At 40.6% G+C, this 21,430-nt stretch overlaps 1 protein-coding gene across 1 annotated transcript in view; it reads right to left on the reverse strand.

Moving 5' to 3' along the window:
• The window catches only part of col19a1 (collagen type XIX alpha 1 chain), a 79,445-nt gene that overhangs the window by 17,270 nt on the left and 40,745 nt on the right, over positions 1-21,430 (reverse strand). The window contains exons 16-35 of the mRNA XM_068741175.1: positions 16,027-16,071; positions 15,908-15,952; positions 14,616-14,648; positions 11,883-11,921; positions 11,737-11,781; positions 10,779-10,814; positions 10,315-10,359; positions 9,409-9,453; positions 8,986-9,039; positions 7,372-7,452; positions 6,010-6,051; positions 5,599-5,676; positions 5,222-5,257; positions 4,981-5,034; positions 4,690-4,743; positions 4,009-4,050; positions 1,766-1,870; positions 1,591-1,644; positions 643-696; positions 38-91 (exon numbers count right to left, since the gene is read on the reverse strand). Coding sequence (XP_068597276.1) covers positions 38-91; positions 643-696; positions 1,591-1,644; positions 1,766-1,870; positions 4,009-4,050; positions 4,690-4,743; positions 4,981-5,034; positions 5,222-5,257; positions 5,599-5,676; positions 6,010-6,051; positions 7,372-7,452; positions 8,986-9,039; positions 9,409-9,453; positions 10,315-10,359; positions 10,779-10,814; positions 11,737-11,781; positions 11,883-11,921; positions 14,616-14,648; positions 15,908-15,952; positions 16,027-16,071 — 1,041 coding nt within the window. The remainder of the gene's footprint in view (positions 1-37; positions 92-642; positions 697-1,590; positions 1,645-1,765; positions 1,871-4,008; positions 4,051-4,689; positions 4,744-4,980; positions 5,035-5,221; positions 5,258-5,598; positions 5,677-6,009; positions 6,052-7,371; positions 7,453-8,985; positions 9,040-9,408; positions 9,454-10,314; positions 10,360-10,778; positions 10,815-11,736; positions 11,782-11,882; positions 11,922-14,615; positions 14,649-15,907; positions 15,953-16,026; positions 16,072-21,430) is intronic.

A 21,430-nucleotide genomic window follows, 5' to 3' on the forward strand; every position in this document is an offset into this window, starting at 1 on the left:
CCTCTACATCAAACCAAATCAATGACATGATTCTTACTGGGGCTCCTGTACGACCAGTCACACCAGGAAGGCCTGGTACTCCTGCAGACCCCTGGAAGAAATTGGGAATATGACCGTATAATTCATCGATCCAAGACCTGTTTTTTTTTTTTCATGCCTTGAACAGTTTCAAAAGAATATTGTGGCAACAACATTCACAGGAGAAATAATGGACTGCTAAATGTTTATTCACTACTGTTGAAGGCATTCATTTTAAGTGTTTGTCGTATTTTATGGTTGAATTCATTGCATGTTTGCAAGAAAAACAAGATTATGGAACATGTTTTCACCATCTTTCAAGTGTTTCTGAAAATGGAAAATCTCCTGCCATCTCAGTTCGTTGCTAGAAATCGACCTACTGTATGAAATGCTTCTGAAGCTCCTCTAAAGAGTGGTTTCTAATTAGAATGAAAGCGCCTTGGTTATCAATTAGTACACAAACACGCAGAGCAGACTACGATCTTCACGAAGGCGCTGTGAATGGCTTCTTATGGCTCCTTTTGAAAACAGACTTGAAGCGTAGATGGGCTTTTAGACATGGCAGGTTTTTTTTAATGACTTCTTTACAACGACTGAATTTACTTGTCCATTTCTCACACTCACCTCATCACCCTTATCCCCCGTGGGTCCAGGGAACCCCCTCTCTCCTTTTACCCCCTGAAGGAAAGCACAAACCAGTGATGGAGGGAAAAGGGAGTGTTGTTCACATAAAGGAATAGAACAACTAAAAACCTGACGGGCCTAAATGTGAAAATATCTCTGCCACACTAAATGCATTTGAAATTGCCTTGCTCTTTTACACCCTGGCACAAAACAGTATCCATAGTAACAACATCCACTGGGAGCACATACAGTAAGAGTGCACGGAATAATATGAGTTGCAGAACAACTGGTAAGGCTTCAAGAAATAATCCAAAAAATAATTTATGGAGCGAGATTTGTTGGGGTTCTGCGTTTCGCTTGATTTGTATTCATTCGTCCCTCTCCCTCTCTCTCTCGGCAGTGGGCGTGGCAGGGAACGGATTGGCAGAGCAGACACACCTGTAACCCATCATCCCCATTACCCACCTGTTTAGAATCCCTTGGTCACCAGTTTTACAACTACCGGATCACCAGAATGTTTCCCGTGCTTGTTTCCCGTCTCCTCCGATCGGTTCCTGTTCCTGTTTCCTGTTCCCTGTTCCCGTTCCTGTTCCTGTTCCCGTACTTTCGTAATGCCGGTCAGTCCCCTGCATTGATCTTTGGTTGTCTGAGTTAATTACCAGTATACCTTTAGACTGAGTGTTTTTTGTTTAAAGAGCGATTAAAGACTCTATTCTGTTTCCTGGCTCTGTCTCCGCATTTTTGGGGTCTCCTCTGCTCGTTAGCCCCACGGGACGCAACAAGTTTGTCAATATAGATTTCTGTGTAATAGTTTAAACGCACATTCTAATAAACCATATTATTACATAATGCTATTTTAAACATTATTTTGCAATGCTTAGTTTAATAATTAACTTTGATCTAAACAATTACACGATTAGAGCTTTTGGTCAGATTTTCTTTGCCTACCTTTGGGCCCTCTTTTCCAGGGTTACCCATTGGACCCCTAACACCTGGGTCCCCCTGTTTACAGTGGAAGTGAACAATACATATGGGTATGAATATTTAGCATGGTAATATAATAAGATAAACATGTTTATAGTGACTGTTCTAAATTGGTGCCATGCTGATGAGTTGCCTTTACCTTTTCTCCCACCATGCCTTCTACTCCTAGCATTCCAGGGGAACCCTTTTCTCCCTTCTGCCCAGGAAGCCCAGGGACCCTTGTCTGGCACACACTGCAGGCATTCTGCCAGTGCAGAAGAGGCAGGAAGCAAAACATGGTTGCACAGATATGATTTCATTAAGCTGAACCGGAGCGGCGCATTTTTGTCCTCAATTATGTCACGTCCCCTGGGTGGAGGACAAGACCCCAACTAACACAAGGAGTTCTTTAAATGTCTGCGGAGCGTAAAAAATGTGGAGTGTCTCCCAAACGTGTGAGTGGTGAACTTTTTCAAACTCATTGCATGTGACATTTAGGTGAGAATATTAAATATGATTTGTTCTAGATATAGGCTTTGCACCTTCCCAGAAGTAGGAAGAAGGCAGCAGGAACTGGTATAGTGCACAATTAAATGGCATTTAATAAGGACTTCTCATTAAGTGGTAAATGGACTGCACTATGCCTTTTCTATACCTTCATGGTGCCCAGAGTGCCTTACAGCCACCCCCCATTAGTCTCATCAGAACTTAATTTCATTCACCAGATTCGGGTCATGGGGGGGGAATGGAACCTATCACAGCTGACATTGGAAGGGAGGCAGGGTACGCTCTGGACAAGTCGCCAGGCCATATGAGCGTCAAACAAAAAAAAATCATCAATACTGCATTTTATTTTTTTGTGGGAAGCTGTCGGAAAGAATCCACACAGAGATGGGAACTTCTCAGAACTGAAATATGAAATGGGATGTAATCGATGCAGTATGACCATCTGATGTACTAATAAGACACCAACTTATCACTAAAACAAAAAGGAAGTGAGTGCTTCTGCTACCGTGCCAATATTTTAAAGATAAAAAAAGACCCAATCATATGTTAACTGTTGATGGAGCCGTCATTATGCTGCGGAAAGTAATTATTAGTGCCACTAATTAATTCTGAGTGAATGTTAGCTGACACAGAACGGAACACGGATAAAAAGGTTCACAGTAAAGGATGGGGCGGCAGATATGCTGGCATCAGGTTATTACTAGTCAGTGATTAGTACTGAGAAGTCATCACATTTATTGTCAGGGCTGACATGCAACAATCCAATGCTGTATATTTGAAGTCTTATATCCCACAGCCTTTATGAACCTGGTAACAGGTTCATAAATCTCCTCACCTGTAATCTTAGGTGCTTCAAATTTCAACTTTAAGTTCTAGAGCAAATTTGACATTTGCATCATCATCCATAATGAATTCCTGAATGTTAATTTATGTCACTGCATTATTCTTGATTATCATAACAGATATTTTTATGAAGACAGGAGCTGGCAGCACGGTGGCGCAGTGGTAAGCGCTGTTGCCTCACAGCCACAGGTTTGAATCTGACTTGTGGCCTTTCTGTGAGGAGTTTGCATGTTCTCCCTGTGTCTGCGTTGGTTCTCTCCGGGTTCTCTGACTTTCTTCCACCACCAAAAACATGCAAATTAGGTGAATTGGTTATGCTAAAATTGCCCATTACGTGTGAATGATTGTCTGTCTTTGTGTCGCCCTGCAATGAACTGGCGGCTTGTCCAGGGTGTACCCCGCGGTTCCGCCTCTCGCCCGTTGACTGCTGAGGTGGGCTCCAGTACGACCCGGTAACGGACAAAGCGGTCAGGAAGCTGAATAAGGCAGGAGCACTGTTATCAAAAGCCTTTCTCATTTACTAAAATATATAATTGTATTTTAGCTGTATGCAGCTGTGGTGCATAACAGGTTTCACAGGGTTTAATCAAACAATCTATTATTAACCAATGCATCAGAGGCCAAATTAATCAAAGATTTGCATGAAATGCATTTTACATTTTCCAGATAATCTGTCACAGAGTTCTCAGCTTTGTGACTATTTGGTATTTTTCTACTTTTTAATTTTGACATAATGAAACAATGTGAAGTGTTGAATCTTTATTTTCTGAACCACGAGTCTCTGAATATTTGCACAACTGCCGTGCGATTATTGCTAGAGTTCAGTGTGACTCAGGTACGTGCTCCACTTGTGTCAAATGAGTGAACCTTGATTTCTCGTGAGGTCGTTCAAGCGGTACTCAAGACTTTAACTTTCCAAAATATGGCATCCATTGTACAGTATCCTTTCAAACGCAGGACTATTGATACTTTCTAAACACTAACCCAGACACCCTTCCAAGCGATATCATGTGTGAAAAGCTTTGATTCTAATTAATTACGAGCATGACATACCTTGAGTAAAGCACCCATGTCTCCAACGATTGGCAGGGCGGTCTGTCAAAACAGAGGGAGAAAAACCATTGCTAAACTGGCACGTCTTTCAGATTTTAGAAATGTTTTGCTGTGGTTTGTTTTGTGCAACTGCATCAATTCAAGACGTTAATTTAGAATGGCATCATCATTTCAGTGTCTCTTTTATCTGCAACACTTGAGGAAATGGTTTAATGATTTTATTGCTGGAAGACAGAATCCTCACATCTTCAATACTGTTGTTCTCTGATGCTGAGAGAAACATGTTGAATTGCAGTTCATGTATTTTTTAAAACCATAAAATGCTAAATAAATGGGCTTCCTGGGTCTTTACAGCACATGAATATAAATAGGTTAAAATGCTAAATTTGTAAGGCTTTGATGCAACAGCTGCTACATCAAGAGCGTTTGACGCCCATCTCAGTGCGGAACTATGCTGTCCGCGTCTAACTTGAAGCCCACAGAAAGACAAGAACAACATAAAAACATGTTCCAACAGCAGGGCGCTGACGATTTGTTTCAACATTTCCTGAAAGAGAAGATGGCTAATTATTCTAAAACTGGACTTGACTTGAGTGAGCTGAAATTTATGGTGAGATCACTACTCAATGCAGATCAGTGATGCTGAACTGCACAAATCAGAAAACAGATTTTGATACTTACTGGTTCACCTGGGGGTCCAGGAGGGCCTGGGGTGCCTGGTCTACCGGGGGGGCCCTTTAATTAAGACATTTTTAAAAAAGGAGTAAAAGACAGAGAGCGGAGAAGAAAAGAATGTCCCCCCTGGACATCCAGCAGACATGAAAGGCTCGGCTGTTGGGGATCTGTGCTCAGCAGCTGCGATATATCATACTTGTACATCCACAGTGGGTTGCTGATGTTATTTTATGCTTGCAGCCATCTTTTATGTGCAGTTGTGAAAGGAAGTGAATAAACAAACTGATCTCCCCTCACCTCTCTTCCTGCACCTCCAGGAGTGCCAGATAAACCTGGAGGTCCACGAGGGCCCTGAAAAACAGTTTTTACAGTTTTAATAGTGTACGATCAGCAAACAACTAAATACACAGGAGTGCTATTTGTATAGTAAAATACTTGTTAGACTGTTGGACATGGCGTTGCTGCGCTGACAATCAGTCAAATCTTTACTTGGAAAATGATCATTGTGTTTTGCAGACTCAGATACATTTTCACACACCTCAATTCCTGGCAATCCGGGGGGTCCCATTGGGCCCTAAGAACACATCACACATCTTGTTAACACCATCTGCCCTCTAGCCCCCGGGATCTGATAAAGGAATAGTGTTAGACACCTTTTGCACTATTGATTCTCTGTCTTCAGCAATCCTGTATCTCAAAAATGAATGCAGGCTCACTCACAATCAAATCTGTAGGTTCAAACTATCGGCAGAGAGCAATATACAAAGACTTCACATTAATAAAGATCATCGAAAGTATATTTGAACACTGATCTTGATTCAAAGATTACTTTATTCCACCACTGAAAGATGAGGATCTGAATAAGTTACAATGCACAATGATGGAGAGGGAACAATCAAAACAAGTCATACTTACAAGAGAGCCGATCACACTCTTTCCAGGTTCACCTTTTTCACCATGGTCTCCGGGCAATCCTGAAATACCTCTCTCACCCTTTCAAGGAGACAACCGAGCAGTCAGAGGGAATTTCATGACATGGTCATGATGCACTCGTACAGTATGTAGACTGGTTTTTCCTTCTGCCTTCAGTGGCTTCAAGGATATGAAACATAACTACATGTTCAAGGCCAACGTGCACACGATCAGTTTTATCTGAGCTAACCCTAACTCAACACGTTCATTAGTAGTAGATTACTAATAGATTAATGGTGAAAAACCATCCGGTTTAACATCAAACACACGGTAATCATGAATGCTGATCTATCTGCAGAAGGTAACATAAAGGGCTGTATAGATTGTTGTGTTGGTGACCACACTGCTTCCTACCTTGGGCCCACGAGACGCTCTGGTCAGAGATATCCCATCAGCCTGCAAAACAACAGGGAGCACAATAGAGATTCACAGGCCCAAAAAAGCTCACCTCCTGCTTTTTATATGCAGGGGCAGACTGATAATACCACACTGCAGAGAAAAACCACGACTGCAAATGAAGAGGAAGGTAAGAATTATTTACTGTACAGTTTAGATGAGACATTGATTTCCGTAGTCAGCACGTATTAGTGTTACAAGTCCTACATTGCACAATGTAAATTAGCTGCACACAACTTGGATTTGTCCGAACACAGCAATACAGTACCAAGCAGAAGTGCAACAATTCAAATTGACTGAAATGGAAAATGTTTGAGGGGAGCAGAACTTTTTGAGATGAAGAATTTGATCTTGCGACAGCATTTTCTAGAGAAAAGTAAACGGTTAAATTGGACATTATGCAAACAAAACCCTTAAAACACAACCAAAGAGTGGCGGGAGACTGAAAATCCATGACAAGAATAAAAATCAATGAGTAAATGCCTCATTATTCACTTAAAGGCAAAATCAGTAGAGTGACATGAACTGCTTTAGCAGGCGGACTCATTAAAGACGCCCTGACCATCTGCATTGCTTATTGCTTTGTCTCTATAAAATGTTTGGAATCTATTTCCTACAATGCCACCAGGCAGGGATGCCATTCTTAAACAACTAGAATAGGATCCAAGCAACACTAGATGTCTCTCTTTAGCTAAGTCTTTGTCATTGGGCTGCAGCAAACACCTCCACTTGAGACACAAACATGCAGCCAGCCCTATTTTCACATCGCTGGAGTACATTAAAGCCGGTTAAATATGTGTGCCTGACCACAATCTTCCTCTGTTACTCTGCTCAACTGAACACAGTCGCTCTGCTTGATGACTGGTGCCTGCTGTCGGCCCGAATGTTCAGTTCAGCATTCCCACACGCAAACAAACATGATTGTTGAAAGCCATAGAGCACTCGCCGGTGATTGAGGAGTGCAAGCGCTGTAAACTGGGTGTGAGGTCTCGCTTGCACATACATGTTTTTTTGGTGATGCTGTAATGAACATTTCTATATCTAAAGCCGCGCCCATTTACAGAGAGTTCTTCAACAGCTATTAGCTCTAAAATGGGAGGATAGGTGATTTCCCATCACCAGGGTTAATCTGTGGTGGGTGACTTAATGGTGTTGCATCTAGGATGCAGCTACACATCTGGGCGAGTTGCGTTAAATTTATCTGCCTTCCCCAGCAGTCTGCAGGTGTTCTGTCTGGTAAGCTTGAATTTTCTTCAGGTGTTTTCCAAATATACACAAAAAGATTTTCGTTTTCAGAGAAATACTCAATATAGTACCCACCACATATCCTCCTCCAGGCTCTCCAGGCTCACCCTTAGGACCTGGAGGTCCCTGCGTTCCTGCAACACCACCAGAGTCGCCCTTCAGATAGGAAGACAGAGAAGCCGAATGAAGGACGCAAAAAGTTATCTGTAGATTATATCCTGCAAGATTCTGGAAGTTAAATCAGGTGCAGGCACCGCTTACCAGGAACCTTCCGCAAATCAATATGGAAATAATATTCGCATTATTTGTTTGAGTACTACTACAGCGAGTTTGTGTCTTTACGAAGCGGAGACAAATGTGGCGTCTTTCTGCTTCCTGCCTAAAATAATTGGGGACTCTAGTCAGGGATAAGTTTCATTCAAACACTTTTTAAATAAATATTTATAAATACTTGCACTTAGCACTTTTAGAGCCTCTGTGTCGTCGTATTTTAGTGACAATAGCAATAGCAATGTGACTCTGTGGATATCAATCAATAAGACTTTATTTATATGGAACCTTTCAAACAATTTCCAAGCCTTTTAAAGAGCTTTACGAGTGATTGATTTAAAAAAAAGACGTTTTAAAAAAGATGTAGAGACCAAAGCTCACCATTTAGAGACTAAAACAACAAAAGAATAGCTGAGCTAGAAAAAGAATGATAATATGGGAAAACACAAACAGTAGAGACAACAATAAAACAATGGCAGCCTTCTGGTCTTCAAATGCGTAGGATAAATAGTAACATTCAAATTAAATAAATTGTGACTGAGAGTAAAATAATGTGATAAATAAATATAAATGCTAAAACCATAACATTGTAAAAAAACACATAATAGCCAGACTAAATTGATGGCTTTTATTTATGCCATCACTCTTTTGGCACGGTGTTTGCAACTCTTGACTTAAACCCCAAATTCTGCTAATTTTGTACAAACATTTGGCCAAAACTGCAGTTTGTGAATAAATATCTTTAAAAAAAATTTAGCTTTAAAGTTATGTTTTATGCTTTTAAACTTTAGGGCGCAGTCTGGTCAAGCATCTTGGCAGCTTGTTGGGGTTTTTTTTCCAGCATAAAATAAATAAATTATAATGTTTTAGATGTGCTGTGAGTCAGATTACTTTCATGTATCTACCCTTGCATTAGGCTCCAGTTTTAAAGCCAAGTGATTTATCTTGGCTTCAGCTTCATACAGTATTTAGCATACAGCTGTTTTTTGTAATTCTCATTTATTAAGACATACAATACCACATGTATATACAAGCAGAACTGCCTCTTGCATCTGCACAGCAAAGAGGACAAAGGATGGTTCTAAATATGAATGATGTAGGCCGCTAAAGCGCCTCCAGTTGATTTGCTCTGCCCTACAGTGTAACAGTGACTACGGTTGGTCGTACGTGTCGTACCAGCGACAAACCCCCTCAAAAATGAACGTCAGTGTTATTTCAGGAATTCCTTTGGAATGAATTCTACTGCACTGCAAGAAATGGATACACATGTACCAGAGAAGTCAGATGAATAAAAGGCAAGAAAACAACATTACAACAAGATTGAGGATGGCCTGCAGGGCGAAAGTTTTTAAATGCGACTCAAAGAGACAAGTCACAGGTTTTTCTTTGAGGTGGGAACAAGTTTTGAAGTTTACCAACCTTTTCTCCTTTCAGGCCATCTTTCCCAGGCACCCCGCCCGCTCCTGGTGAGCCCTGTAAATAGTGGTTAATAGAGACACATCTATCACCAGGCCTTCATCTCCTCGCACACATTTACCTCCCCCTCCTCACTGCTTCAGTGGGCTGCCGTGTTCCAACATAGTTTGCCTTAGCCAGGATTTATGAAATGCCTCTTTTCCCTCCCTGCTTTTGAGCAAAGACAGATGCTCATTACCAAAGCAGGTGCGATGAACAGATTGGGCCTCTGCCTCCGTTACTGGCATAAAGCACTTAGATTTTCTCTTTTGCACTAATTAATTCTTAAATTTGATTACTGATCGTATGTGCAAATATTCTGCACTTCCTTTCTGTCTCTGCCTATCGACAACATTTATCTCTTGAATAAAGAGCCAATATACTTACAGGCTTGCCTGAGAGTCCTAGGAGTCCAGGCAGGCCCTGTTTCCCCTGGAAAAACACAAAGGAAAACCAATACTGTAGTAGGCCATTCTCCCCCTTTGTATGGTGACAGAAATGCTTTCAAATCCACTGCATAGCACTGTTGCTTTACAGCAAGAAGCTTGCAGGTTCAAATCTGACTTGGGGCCTTTCTGTTTTTGCATGCTCTCCCCGTGCCTGCGTGGGTTCTCTCCGGGTTCCTCCCAAAAACATGCAACTTAGGTCCAGGCCAGAATTAGTTCTCAAAGAACATACTTTGTTAAATAACGGTTAAAAAAAAAAATCTTATAACCCACTGACACTATAGACACTGGCACACAGTATTTCAAATTGCAGTGTTTTTGAAGTGCTAACCCTGCTGCTTTTATAATAAAACAGGGCTCATTTCAAGAATATTATTGCAGATTTCTGTGCATGTGGAATTTCAAATGAAAGCTTATTTTCTGCTGGTGCTGTTAGATCAGCTGCTTATACACAAACACCCTTTTGACTCATTACAGTCTTTGTATTATATGAATGAACTGAACAATATTGCCATGGAAACTGAGCATTACACAGAATGATACCAACAGAGAAAGGACTAAGCTAGCTCCAGTATCTTGGCTGCTATCTTTATATTTGCTCTTCCATGTCTGAGATTCTGCAGGCATTTGCATGGTGTGAAGGTTTGTAGAACATTTTGTACAACATAAACCAATTCAAACAAATTCCGCTCGTGACAACGTCAAACTATGTAATATGCTGCTGACGAAATCCAACTCTACAGCTTTTATCTTACTGTTGATTGTACTCAGCAGGATTTTAGCCTTCTCCTTTTGACTGACTGCAAGTGGCACAGCAAACAGGACATTCACAACAGAACATATTTACCCCTGGCCCTTGTTCTCCCTTTACTCCTGGGGGTCCTATGTTTCCCTGTTGCGACAATCACAGAGGTGAGTGAGAGGTGACAGGGAGGGGTGAATAAAAATGCTTAAAAAAAACAACAACAACTGCATACTACAGAGAAAAGGCTTGGCGTATTTATGAATATATGAACATGTAATTATATATCATCGTAAGATGTGGAAGAACTATGGCTCCAGTGATTTGTAGGAAAGGGATCAGGTCTGTTAACATGCATGCATGGCCACAGTTCAGTATAATACTCAGTACATGTCTGAGAAATGTTCTTTAAATGTTCTTAACAGCCCTATCACGTCACAAACACTAGTGCTAGGCACTGTGAAGGGCAAGAAAACATCTCCCATTGACAAACAAATGTATTTAAGCACTACTTTGCTGGTGGAGGATATAGAAACTTTTGTGCGAGTGCTTCGTCATAAGGAAGTTACCTTGAAGCCCTGTAGTCCTTGAACTCCTCTCTCTCCCTGTAGAAAGTAAAGAAGACAGACAACCATTATTTCTAAGATGTGAAGGGGAAAAAAAGTTTAGTACGCCATTCCTCTTGCTGACTGGGGTAAGGTTTTCTAAAGGACCTTCATGAAGTCGACTTTCATATTGCATGAAGGTTACGAACACCGTGTTTTCTTTGACAAGTTCGCCTCTCTGTTCTGAGAATGTGTGTAAAATCAAAGCTGAAACTTTTTCTAAAAACCTTCCCTTCTGAAATGCCATACATGAACATTTTATTATTCCATCCCACTTTTACAAATGATGAGCTTTTTATTTAGAGCCTTATAGTTCTGTATGCAATTCATATATATATATTTTTAATTTGGCAACAGCAGGACCAGGGATCATGTCTGAGCCCCTTTTTGTTTGGCATGATCATAATAGACTAACAGATGAGGTGAGACAGGATGCTCCTTGGAATGTGATGTTTGCAGATGACATTGTGGTCTGCAGTGAGAGCAGGAAACAAGCAGAGGAGAATTTAGAGAAGTGGAGGTCTGCTTTAGAAAAGGTGAGCAGGAGTTAAACAGAGTATATATGTGTAAATGAGAAGGGCTCAGGGGGAACAGAGAGGTTACAAGGAATAGACATAAAGAAGGTAGAGGACTTCCAGTACCTCGGGTCAACAGTGCAGAGTGATGGAGAATGTGGAAAGGAAGTGAAGAATCATGTGCAGGCAGGCTGGAACGGGTGGAGGAAAGTATCAGGTGTGTTATGTGATAGGAGAGTGTCAGCTAGGATGAAGGGAAAGGTCTACAAGACAGTGGTGAGGCCAGCCATGATACGGCTTAGAGAAAGTGGCTCTGAGGAAAAGACAGGAGGCGGAGCTCGACGGGACAAGCAGAAAGTACAGTAGTAGTAGTAGTAGTAGTAATACTGTTGGTTGAGAATAGTCACCAGATCTCCCTTCTCTCCCTTTTGAGTCTCCTTCCTTGCATCATCCTGGAACACGAGGAAAGAAATCTGATTTATGCTTGTCACGTGTGGAATTAGCATTACAGAGAATGCAAACATCTCAAATTGTGATGTATCCAGCTGCTCACATTTCCAGAGAGCTGTCTTAATCCATGAGATGTCATCACCTGGAAGTAATGGAAATCACAGCTTTCACAACAGTCTCTACTAATTTGACATCAGAATGAATGTGTCTGAATTGTCTTTTCATTAGGTAAGTAAAAATGTATTGAGTTACAAACTAATTTACCTGATGTGAATCACTTCTCACCAATTGGAGTTAAGGTAGGATTAATCTAGCATTATTTATGTTCATGGTTGCTTTATATATTCAAATATAGCTCATATAGAGGATGGACAGAACCTTCTACAATAACGTTAAATTACATCAAAGGAAAAAGGTCAAAAGTAAGAAGAGAAAAGTTTCAAAAACTCAAATAAAACCAAAAGATTTTAAGTGTTTCTAGGAAAAAATAAATCTACCCTCATATTGTTCTTTGCACAGGTAGCTCATAAAATAAAAGGTCTTATTTCCACCTAGAATTAATCCATATGAGAGTGGATCCGAAAAATCCTACAGCCTAACTAAACAAATTAAATTAAATTCTATAAAACACCCTGAGGACTAATGGTTATTAAAATGCCCCCCCCCCCACACACACCACTGTCAAAGAAAACAAATAAAATTGAGCTATAAGAACGATTGATGGCATTTTAGACTATACAGTCTTGGGCAGTTGCAGTCTGATGATAAAAGAAGTGAGATAAACCAAGCATCGGAAGTGAAAGTCACATCCTGGTGGATAAACATTTTGCACCTTGCTATCAGTTTCAACATTTTAGGATTCCTATTTAACAATATTTCAAACTTTTAGTTGTCCAACTTTTAACACTACGGCATATTAGGCTTCATTGGGGACCTAAATGACAACGGTCCCAGATGACTATCGTTAGTCAACTGGACACTTAGTTTCATCCCATCAGTTAAACCCACCTAAACAGAGGCCTAAGAAGGTTTATGAAGAGAAGGTAATGATCTGAACACTTGCTTCTGCTGTGTAAGGGAAATCATTGCTTAACTGGCAAAATTATCTGCCATAGGAAAGTAGAAGAGCACAGACAGAGGCTGCCACTAAAATTCAAACAGCCTCATTTATCAAATGACTAATGTTTCCACTCTGCTGTGTACCACAGTATGCAACTCCTATATCCTGTGGCCCATACCTCACTGCACAACAATGAACACAAATGAGTATTCAGTTTTGATAGAATGTTTCTTTAGCTACTTCCGCTAGCTGAAATGAAATATAGGGAAAAGAGACAGCTTCTCAGAATGGATGGAGAAGCAACACCTTTTTACAATGATATATTATAGGAGAGGACTCTTTTTGTTGGTAGGACAGAAACCAGTATAAACCAGTGAACTGTGACTGATATTTGTTCACCATATAATTCAGATGTCTATGTTCCATACGGATCACTTTGTATCAAGCAAAGAATAGGGAATACGAAAGGAAAACTATCAGACTTTGTTTGCAAGTTGATGTCTGATGCCTTTGAAAGTGCAACAGGCGGCCACTATTTAAAACAAACCCATTAGGACAGAGCCATCTCGATGTCACAGCCACTCTGTGTCACCTCCATTATATCAGACAAACCACAGTGATGCCAGATTTGCTCTGTTTATGTCTGCTTCTCCACTGAAAGCAGCACCACTGCAAAGTAGAACTCATAGTCATGAACATGATAACAGGTCATGAGCTGCTTTCCCCATTAATTTAACAGTGTTAAATCACATCATATTTTGAATTAATACCAGAGAAGTTTGAGTTGAATGTTCCCGCAGCGATAAAGGCTAAAATAGAATTAATTCCTTGACGTTGCATGCCTCCATCTACCAGTCAGAGTTGCAGCCTGCATGTCTGTCCAGACTCATATTATATATGGTATCCAGTAGGCTTTGAAGAACGTTCAATTCTGCACACCCAAATACAGCTTGCTCCAACCCTTCATGCAAAAAAAAAAAAAAAAATAAGCATCAGAGGACAACTGCTGAAAGCCTTGTGGGGATGACTGTGATGCAAGATGTAAGGAGACACCTGCCAGAGAGGCAGTGTGACAGAATGACCAGCACTCAGTGTAGCAGGGACACCCAGCTGGTAGTCAGAGCTAACCAGCCACGAGCAGCTGCTGTCTACTACAGTTTCAAGGTGGATACCCAGGATTATCGTCGTCACTTCAGGAGCCAGCTAGATGTGGGGTGTCGTTGATATATTTTCAGAAGTGTGGAAAAACTGCCAGAAAATAGTTCTGATCATTAAAATGACAAAATGTTGACCTTTGACCTTTTGAACATAAAATTTCATCGCTTGATCTTTTTGTTTAACTAGTCATTTGTGTAAATTTTCAGAATTAGCATATGTATTATTGTATTACATGACCTCTGACCTGTCATAAAATATTAATCAGTTCATCCTTGAGTCAAATTACATAAATACATATGAATATCATTCTTCATGTTTCTGGAATGGAAAGGAAGAAAACCTGAAAAATGTATGACTCCAGTCCAGTCGAGACTATTGCCCTTATGGTGTACGTAAACAGTCTGAGCATGTTCCCAAATGTATTGGTGAGTTAATTACATTTAAACTAGATTGTTTTTGTCTGGGAAAATGAATGCAACTGTTTAAATGCAGATAACTAACTGTCTGGTTTAATAAAGAACACGAAAATAATCAATGTGGTGTCCTTGATGTAAAAACTACTTATTGTCATTGAATACTGTTGTTTAAGGTTGAATTTGATTACTGTCTTGTACTTACAGGACCAGGAGGACCAGGCGGGCCAACATCACCCTGAAAATACCAGAGACAAAAAAAAATAATAAAAGATCAGTCACAAGTAACTGGCAGACAGACAGACATGCTTCAAATAATAGAAAATAAGGTAATGAAAGACAGAAAATAAATATACCTTTTTGACAAGGTATCTGTGAAAGCATCTTTCAAATGATGACCTGAAACAGCTACATCCATAGAGTTTGCAGCAACGATGTAAGAAACAACAATACAACCAGACTCGCCGAAAGAGGAAGAAGAGGTTTGGAAGAATATAATCTCCATCTCCATGTGAATAAATACAAATAAGATGGACCATTGAGGTTGTCTTTTTTATTTTTATTTTTTACCTTGCCATCATTGCCTCCCATATACTGGGCTTAAATCACATGTTACACAAACAGCAGCCTCACTCGGGGAAAGACAGCATCAGCCATTCAATCACTTTGATACAGATGGAAATATTACTCTTTGATGAATTGCCATGACATTTTATAAAGGCATTCTTGGTTCCCAGAGGATGAATCCCGCCGACTTTGGTGATGCTCTGACGTTTCATCAAAAAGGTCACTAAACTTGGGAAACTCAAGATCTATGAGATAGATTAGTACACGTGCATAGTATCTGATGATTTATTCTAATGACTTTGATGATACCTTATATTTTCCACTAGCACCACAATGACGTTTTCATTCTTACACATATATTAGGAATTATTATTGAATGTGTTGACATTAAATGTGGTTAGCACTGCTACTTCTTTCTCTGGATTTTGATCAATTTGTAAGGAAATTATTTTTTAATCAACAATTTTTTTTGCTAATCTATTCTGCACAGTAGCATTTTGATTGCAACTATATATTACTTATGATGATAAATGCACAAGTACAAAAAAAAAAAAAACGGGGGTATTTTGCCTGAACAATACTGCCGGTATATTATTTATTGACACATCCCCTACCTTTCCTAATCATTTATAAAATATATATTAATTTTAATTAGTGTAACAAAATCCTTTTTGGTTATTTCTACGGAATTTGCAGAGTGAAGTTAATCAGAAGTTATGTAACTAAATGACCATAGCTGAGGGTTCTATGCTTCATCACTGAGTAAAAATAAATACATAATCAACTCATAAAAGAGTACATCCTGTGAATCTGCTATTCCCTTATAAAATGTCAGCTGCCCAACCTCCACCACCTTTTTCTCTGCTGGATATTCACAATGGACGCGCAAAGACAGAAGGAAGTATTACACTTGACATTGACATGACTTACTTTTTGTCCTTTCCCTCCGTCGGTCCCCTCAGCACCTGGCTGACCCTGTGGGAGGAGGCCTTAGTTAATGACTCCATAACATGAAGGCACTGGAAATGTCACTGCAGGAAAATACGTACAGGATCTCCCCTCTCTCCCTTTTCCACTGGGCCTCCAGTGCCGCCCTGTATGTGAACAGAGCTCATCACTGACAGTGATTGACAGCAAAGGCAGGGTGAAATGACAGAGAGCTCAGAGAAGGAAGTTCAGGCAAGGGCAAATGGTAAGAATAAGTGTTCAGGAAAATAACCGCTTGTAACTGTGCTAGGACTAAAGAATGGCTGAGAACTGTGGCTTCATGAGACTGTGGGAAGTCTAGCAGAATAATGAGAAAAGAAGCAAAAAAAAAATCAAGCCCTGTTGCATTGCAGCACTTTTCCACATTTCCATGTGAAAACCATTCCCCTGTCTGCCAATAGATGGCACTTTATGACTGCGTCTGAGCTGCTCTTATATTGTTTTTGTTTTTTTTGTTTTTGTATAAATAGGATTTCTTCCTGTCAGTAATGTGAAGAATACTCTGAGCAAACATAACTGTAAAACAAATGTACTAGCGCCTTGGTCAAGACACACAGTGAATGAATAATTAGAAAGATTTGTGTTAGAACAGTAATGTGTAAAAAAAAAAAAAATTCACACAGGAGACTTTTTCATATTCAATGCACTTCCCAACTTGTCATTTTTAGACATTTTAGCCCAGCATGGCAACCAATTAACCAAATTGACACAGAGCAGGATTCAATAATCATTATTTTTGTGACAGATGTGAGGATGTGCCGAGAACACTGCAGTAACTGCTCAGCAAATCTGAGCAGACAAAGGGACATCTGAGCAGAAAGGCTGCGGCAGATTTGCACACTCCTTAACAGCATCTGGACTTCAACCGACAGCCAGAGACTCCAGCGCCTCCCCCGGTCTCTCGACTCGCTAACGACAGCCGCTGTGATTCATTTAATAAGACAGTGACTGTTTCCTTGTCCAAATTGTGAGTTGCTATTAAGTCAGCAGACTGCTGCCATGTAGGAACAGATGGATTGTCCTATTATTATTTTAGGCGCGGATGACAGACTATACCAAAACTGACTTTGAGTATGAAGCTAATTCTCGACAGCTTTATCAAACGCATTTGTCCTTATGAGTTTATCAGCATCATCTTACCAAAGAGTCCAGTTAGACAAATACGGAGTTTGAAATGTTTACAATGACAAAAGCAGAACCCGTTTGAATCGGCCCTCATCAATCCCTGCAGATTAGTTTGCACGAATCTATTGGGTAGTGATGAGAATCGTCATGGTAGTGGGGCTAAAGGTAGGGGCACATAGAAGGTAATAAATAAACCTTAATAAATAAACCTCCAGAGTGGGAGGGTGTATTGATGATGTTTGAGGAGAATGCGGCACGTCATGTTGTGTTCACGCTCACTCCTTCTGCCTCAATGAGTTCGTAGGCGACACTCCAATATTGTGAAGCTTTCAGTGAAATCCGTTGTAAATTGCGCTTTATAAAATATTCTGCAGAGCATTTTTGACGTTACCATTGTTAGATCTTTCAAAGTCGATTTATTTTGCAGAATGACACGTGGGAGTTGAATAAGCGTTTTAATGAGATTAACTGCAGCAGGTTCCGTATTTATCCAGATTACCATGGAAAAAGTACAGGATGATTCATACGACAGGGACCCCAGTCCACCTGTGGAAATCAAGGGGTGGTGTTGACTTTGAGACGCCTCGAGTCATCAAACTGCAATTAAGATTGTCTGCGCCCCTCTCCATCAACATCAGTGCAGCGTTTTGTCAGAGCCCATTTCCAGACTGTCAGTGGGAGACACAGCTATTGAGACGTGATTCATGAGAACACATCCTTTTTTCTCCTCTATAAGACTTTCACACCGCTGAGTGAGTGCGAGGGGCTCAGCTAACACAGACGTTTCACAAGCTGCAGTTTAGTCTAACCAGGAACTATTTTGTTTGAGCTAAGAAAAATGCACAAGGACTACTGCTGAGAAGCAGCAAGAATCCCTCACGCCACTCAATTATTGCCGCATGTGGAAACCGTTACTTTCCAGTTCTCTTTGAGGTGTGACAGATCAGCCTCTCTCACTTATAATGGATAGTGTAAATTCTTTTGAAGGGAGGGCCACACTTGTTTCACTAGCAGGTGCAAATGTGAATGGATTCTCAAAGGCAAAATTGTTTTGTTGTCATCCTCTGACAAATGACAAAGTGAAGATCTGTAATGTAAGGGACTAGATTCATGGAACGTCAGACTGTCATGCACATTTAATGCCTTTGCATGAAAGCATTGCAAACAACATTTCTGTCAGGACAAACAACCTCAGTATGAATCAGAGGTCTAAAAAAATATTCCGTCATATTCTAAAACTATCATCTAAACTCTAATCTAGGTTTTTAGCTCCTGCAGGCATTAGTATAATTTTCATATCGTTAGCCTCATAGCATAATTGCCTAAGTCCTAAGACTTAGGCAATTATGCTATGAGGCTAACAGTATTTCTAAATTCACGGTAATGTTGTAACAACATTTATGAAATATGAAATTATAAAATTATTATAATATTAGATGTAAAAGGGAGAGGGAAGTCTGGGCTTCCCTGCTTGGGCTGCTGCCCCCGCAACCCGGCCCCGGATAAGTGGATGAAAATGGATGGAATGGATGTAAAAGCACATCTTCATTGTAATATTTTTTCTGATATGCAAAAAATTAAAGTTAAAAAAATAAGAATACAAGATAATTAAAAGCATGCAGACCTGATGAAGCTGCGTTCAAATTATTCGCAGTTTGAATGTAGTCGTGTGTTAAAGAATTAAAAGGAAGCAAGAGGAGATTTTCCTCCAGAGAATTGTATTTCTGGTATTACATTTTGTGGCTCAGGTTGATTTTGAGGAACCAGAGAAAGAGACACGAATTGACAGAAGAAAAATAAAGAACAAAAATGAAAGGGACAAGAGGAGTCCGCAGGCAATAGCTTAGGCCCACCATGTTTCATCACTCTGAAGAACGAGAGAATGGGAGGGAAATAAAGGATTCAAAGCTTGTTTAAACTGCCCCATTCTCTGCCAGGAAAGTGTGGTTATTGATGCAGCTTAGTGTTAGGGTTAAAACATGAAACCATTGTAGAATTAAACCTGCTTTGAAAGTGGAAAAGTAACACTTGCAAAGATACTGAGCCCCTAATATAATTTATCATAAAAATCACATACCTGTCAACCCTCACTCACCGTCTGCCGTACTAATAACACAAAAAAACGTACAAATCAACTGTTGCCTGTATGTGGGAGAAACTAGCGGCCCTATATGAGAGCGGGGGGGGGGGGGGGGCTATAGTGGCTAAATCTGCTTCTGCGCATACAAGTCTAATATCCGTCGCGGCTGCGTTTAAAATTTTGCTCCGGTATTGACGGATTTACGCCATACTAATATCAACAGTACGCCGTAGAGCTCAAAAATCTGAATTTCCCGCACGAAAATACGGCAAAACCTTCTAAGTGGACAGGTATGTCATTCTGTATTAAAATAAAACTATTTCCCCTGAGCCACCCCCTTTACGGTACACCTCCACATTTGGTTTCTGACACAATAATTGTGTTCTCATTCAGACAACGTTCTTTTTCAAGGTTGTTTAGTTGACACGTCTCCTTCCTTTGGACAGAGGACGCAGTAGGAAGGCTGTGGCCTGAGATGACACACAAGTAAACAATGTGCTCATACATCAAATGAACAGCCGCAGTCAAGAGGTTGCCCGCAACACAATAGCTTTCACTCTCGGCATGATGGCAAACGGGCCACTGGAGGCTTGGTGGGTGGCAGATGGGGGGGCTGAGGTTAGGTTTGTGAAGGGAGCAGGCAGCAGACGGTGGGAGGCCTGCTAGAGGTCCATGCTTGAGAGAGGTTTTTTTTTTAAACCACATATCTCATGTGCCCCTAGCGAGCTACAGCACCCACGGGCTTCATGAGAATGACTGCTGAGTTTTGTTTTTTTCATTTTGCCAAAGCACTGTACGTGATGGCCATCTGCCTGTTTGGAGTGTGAGCACCGAGCCACGCTGTGCCACGCTGCAGGAGGTGCAGAGTAGGAAGTGCTTTTTGACTTGCGCAGGAGATAGGTTACTATTGACTGAAGGGTTCCATTTCCAACGAGTGAGATCAGCCCCATGGCGCTCAAAAACGGCAGTCAAGAACAGCAAGTCTGGTCACGTGTCGTGCAGGTTCTCTGGGGACAAAATCCTTTGTGTCGATGGATGACAAAGAGTTCAGCCATCTTGACAATAATGTTAACTGACTAGCAGTGATACCTTGAGTCTTACTCCATCAACAGTAAATTAATTAATACAAATTAATTTTGCAAATAAAAGGAAAAAACGGTATTTTCATGCAGCCAGATGATAAACGGATTTGAAGTCCCCCCCCCCCATTATATATTTTTTATTTAACTTTTGCACTAACTCTCATGTGGACATGGGCCTCCCTCAGCACTCTATAGATGATCTCAGAGCGTTTCTCTGTGAGGTAGCTTTCACAGACTGCAAAGCAAATTTGACTTTGAAAAATCACCCATCCTCTCTCAATTGCGAGCACTGTATTTCTGCCGGTGGACAAGAGAGAGTGATGGCCTGGTATGCGTTTTGAATAGATACATTTTGCCCCCGAGATCTACCTCAGAAAAACAGGTGACTCATAAATGCCAATGCCAGGGGATCGAGGCGAAGCTGCCTCATTCTCTCACACATCAGGACATTTAGAAATGTCACACCTTCACTATCTTGTCTTCATTTGCTCTACAGGATTGGTGGTGGTAGTGGTGTGGGGCAGTAGTTTATTATACTAATGATAATTAAGCCTATTATTTACCAAATTGTTTTGGTATTTTTGAAGGGAATGAAATAAAGATAAAGACCGTCTTGATTAAGGGTATAATCAGGGTAGTAGGGCATGAAAATAATTGGAGAAAGTGTCAGAGCAAGACGATTTCTTTTGTCCTGACATCGAACGGTTGAGTCTGACAAGCTGTCTCCGTTAAGGCATCATGGCGTCTGTGCCCTTTAGCGCACGGGTCACTACACAAACACACAATCAGTGTCCAGGATTGGTTTGGACTCCTGAGGAAAAAGACAATAACTCAAAGAGTCAATTGGCCTGAAAGGCAAACTTATCCTCCTCATCAATACAAGAATTCTCAAGTGCTACCTTAATATGCCCCTTGTGGTTTCGTGCTAATAACACAGCTTGCTTGCAGCAGTGTGTTGGAATGGGAGAAGATTTTAAAGGAGATCAATGAAGCCTTTTTGATTGCTCTATTTAAACTGCGTTGCATGTCTGCCATGATGGTTGGGTTTTAATATCCTTTTATAATCAAGATAACTTTGCAACTTTCTTAAGCAAATGAAGGCACTGAAAAAGATGCATTGCCAATCAAAGGGAAAGTCGCAGTGAAATAAAGTTAAATTTAAATTGATTCGGAATGGAG

The sequence above is a fragment of the Brachionichthys hirsutus genome, chromosome 7, assembly GCF_040956055.1.
Source record: "Brachionichthys hirsutus isolate HB-005 chromosome 7, CSIRO-AGI_Bhir_v1, whole genome shotgun sequence".
Lineage (NCBI taxonomy): Eukaryota > Metazoa > Chordata > Actinopteri > Lophiiformes > Brachionichthyidae > Brachionichthys > Brachionichthys hirsutus.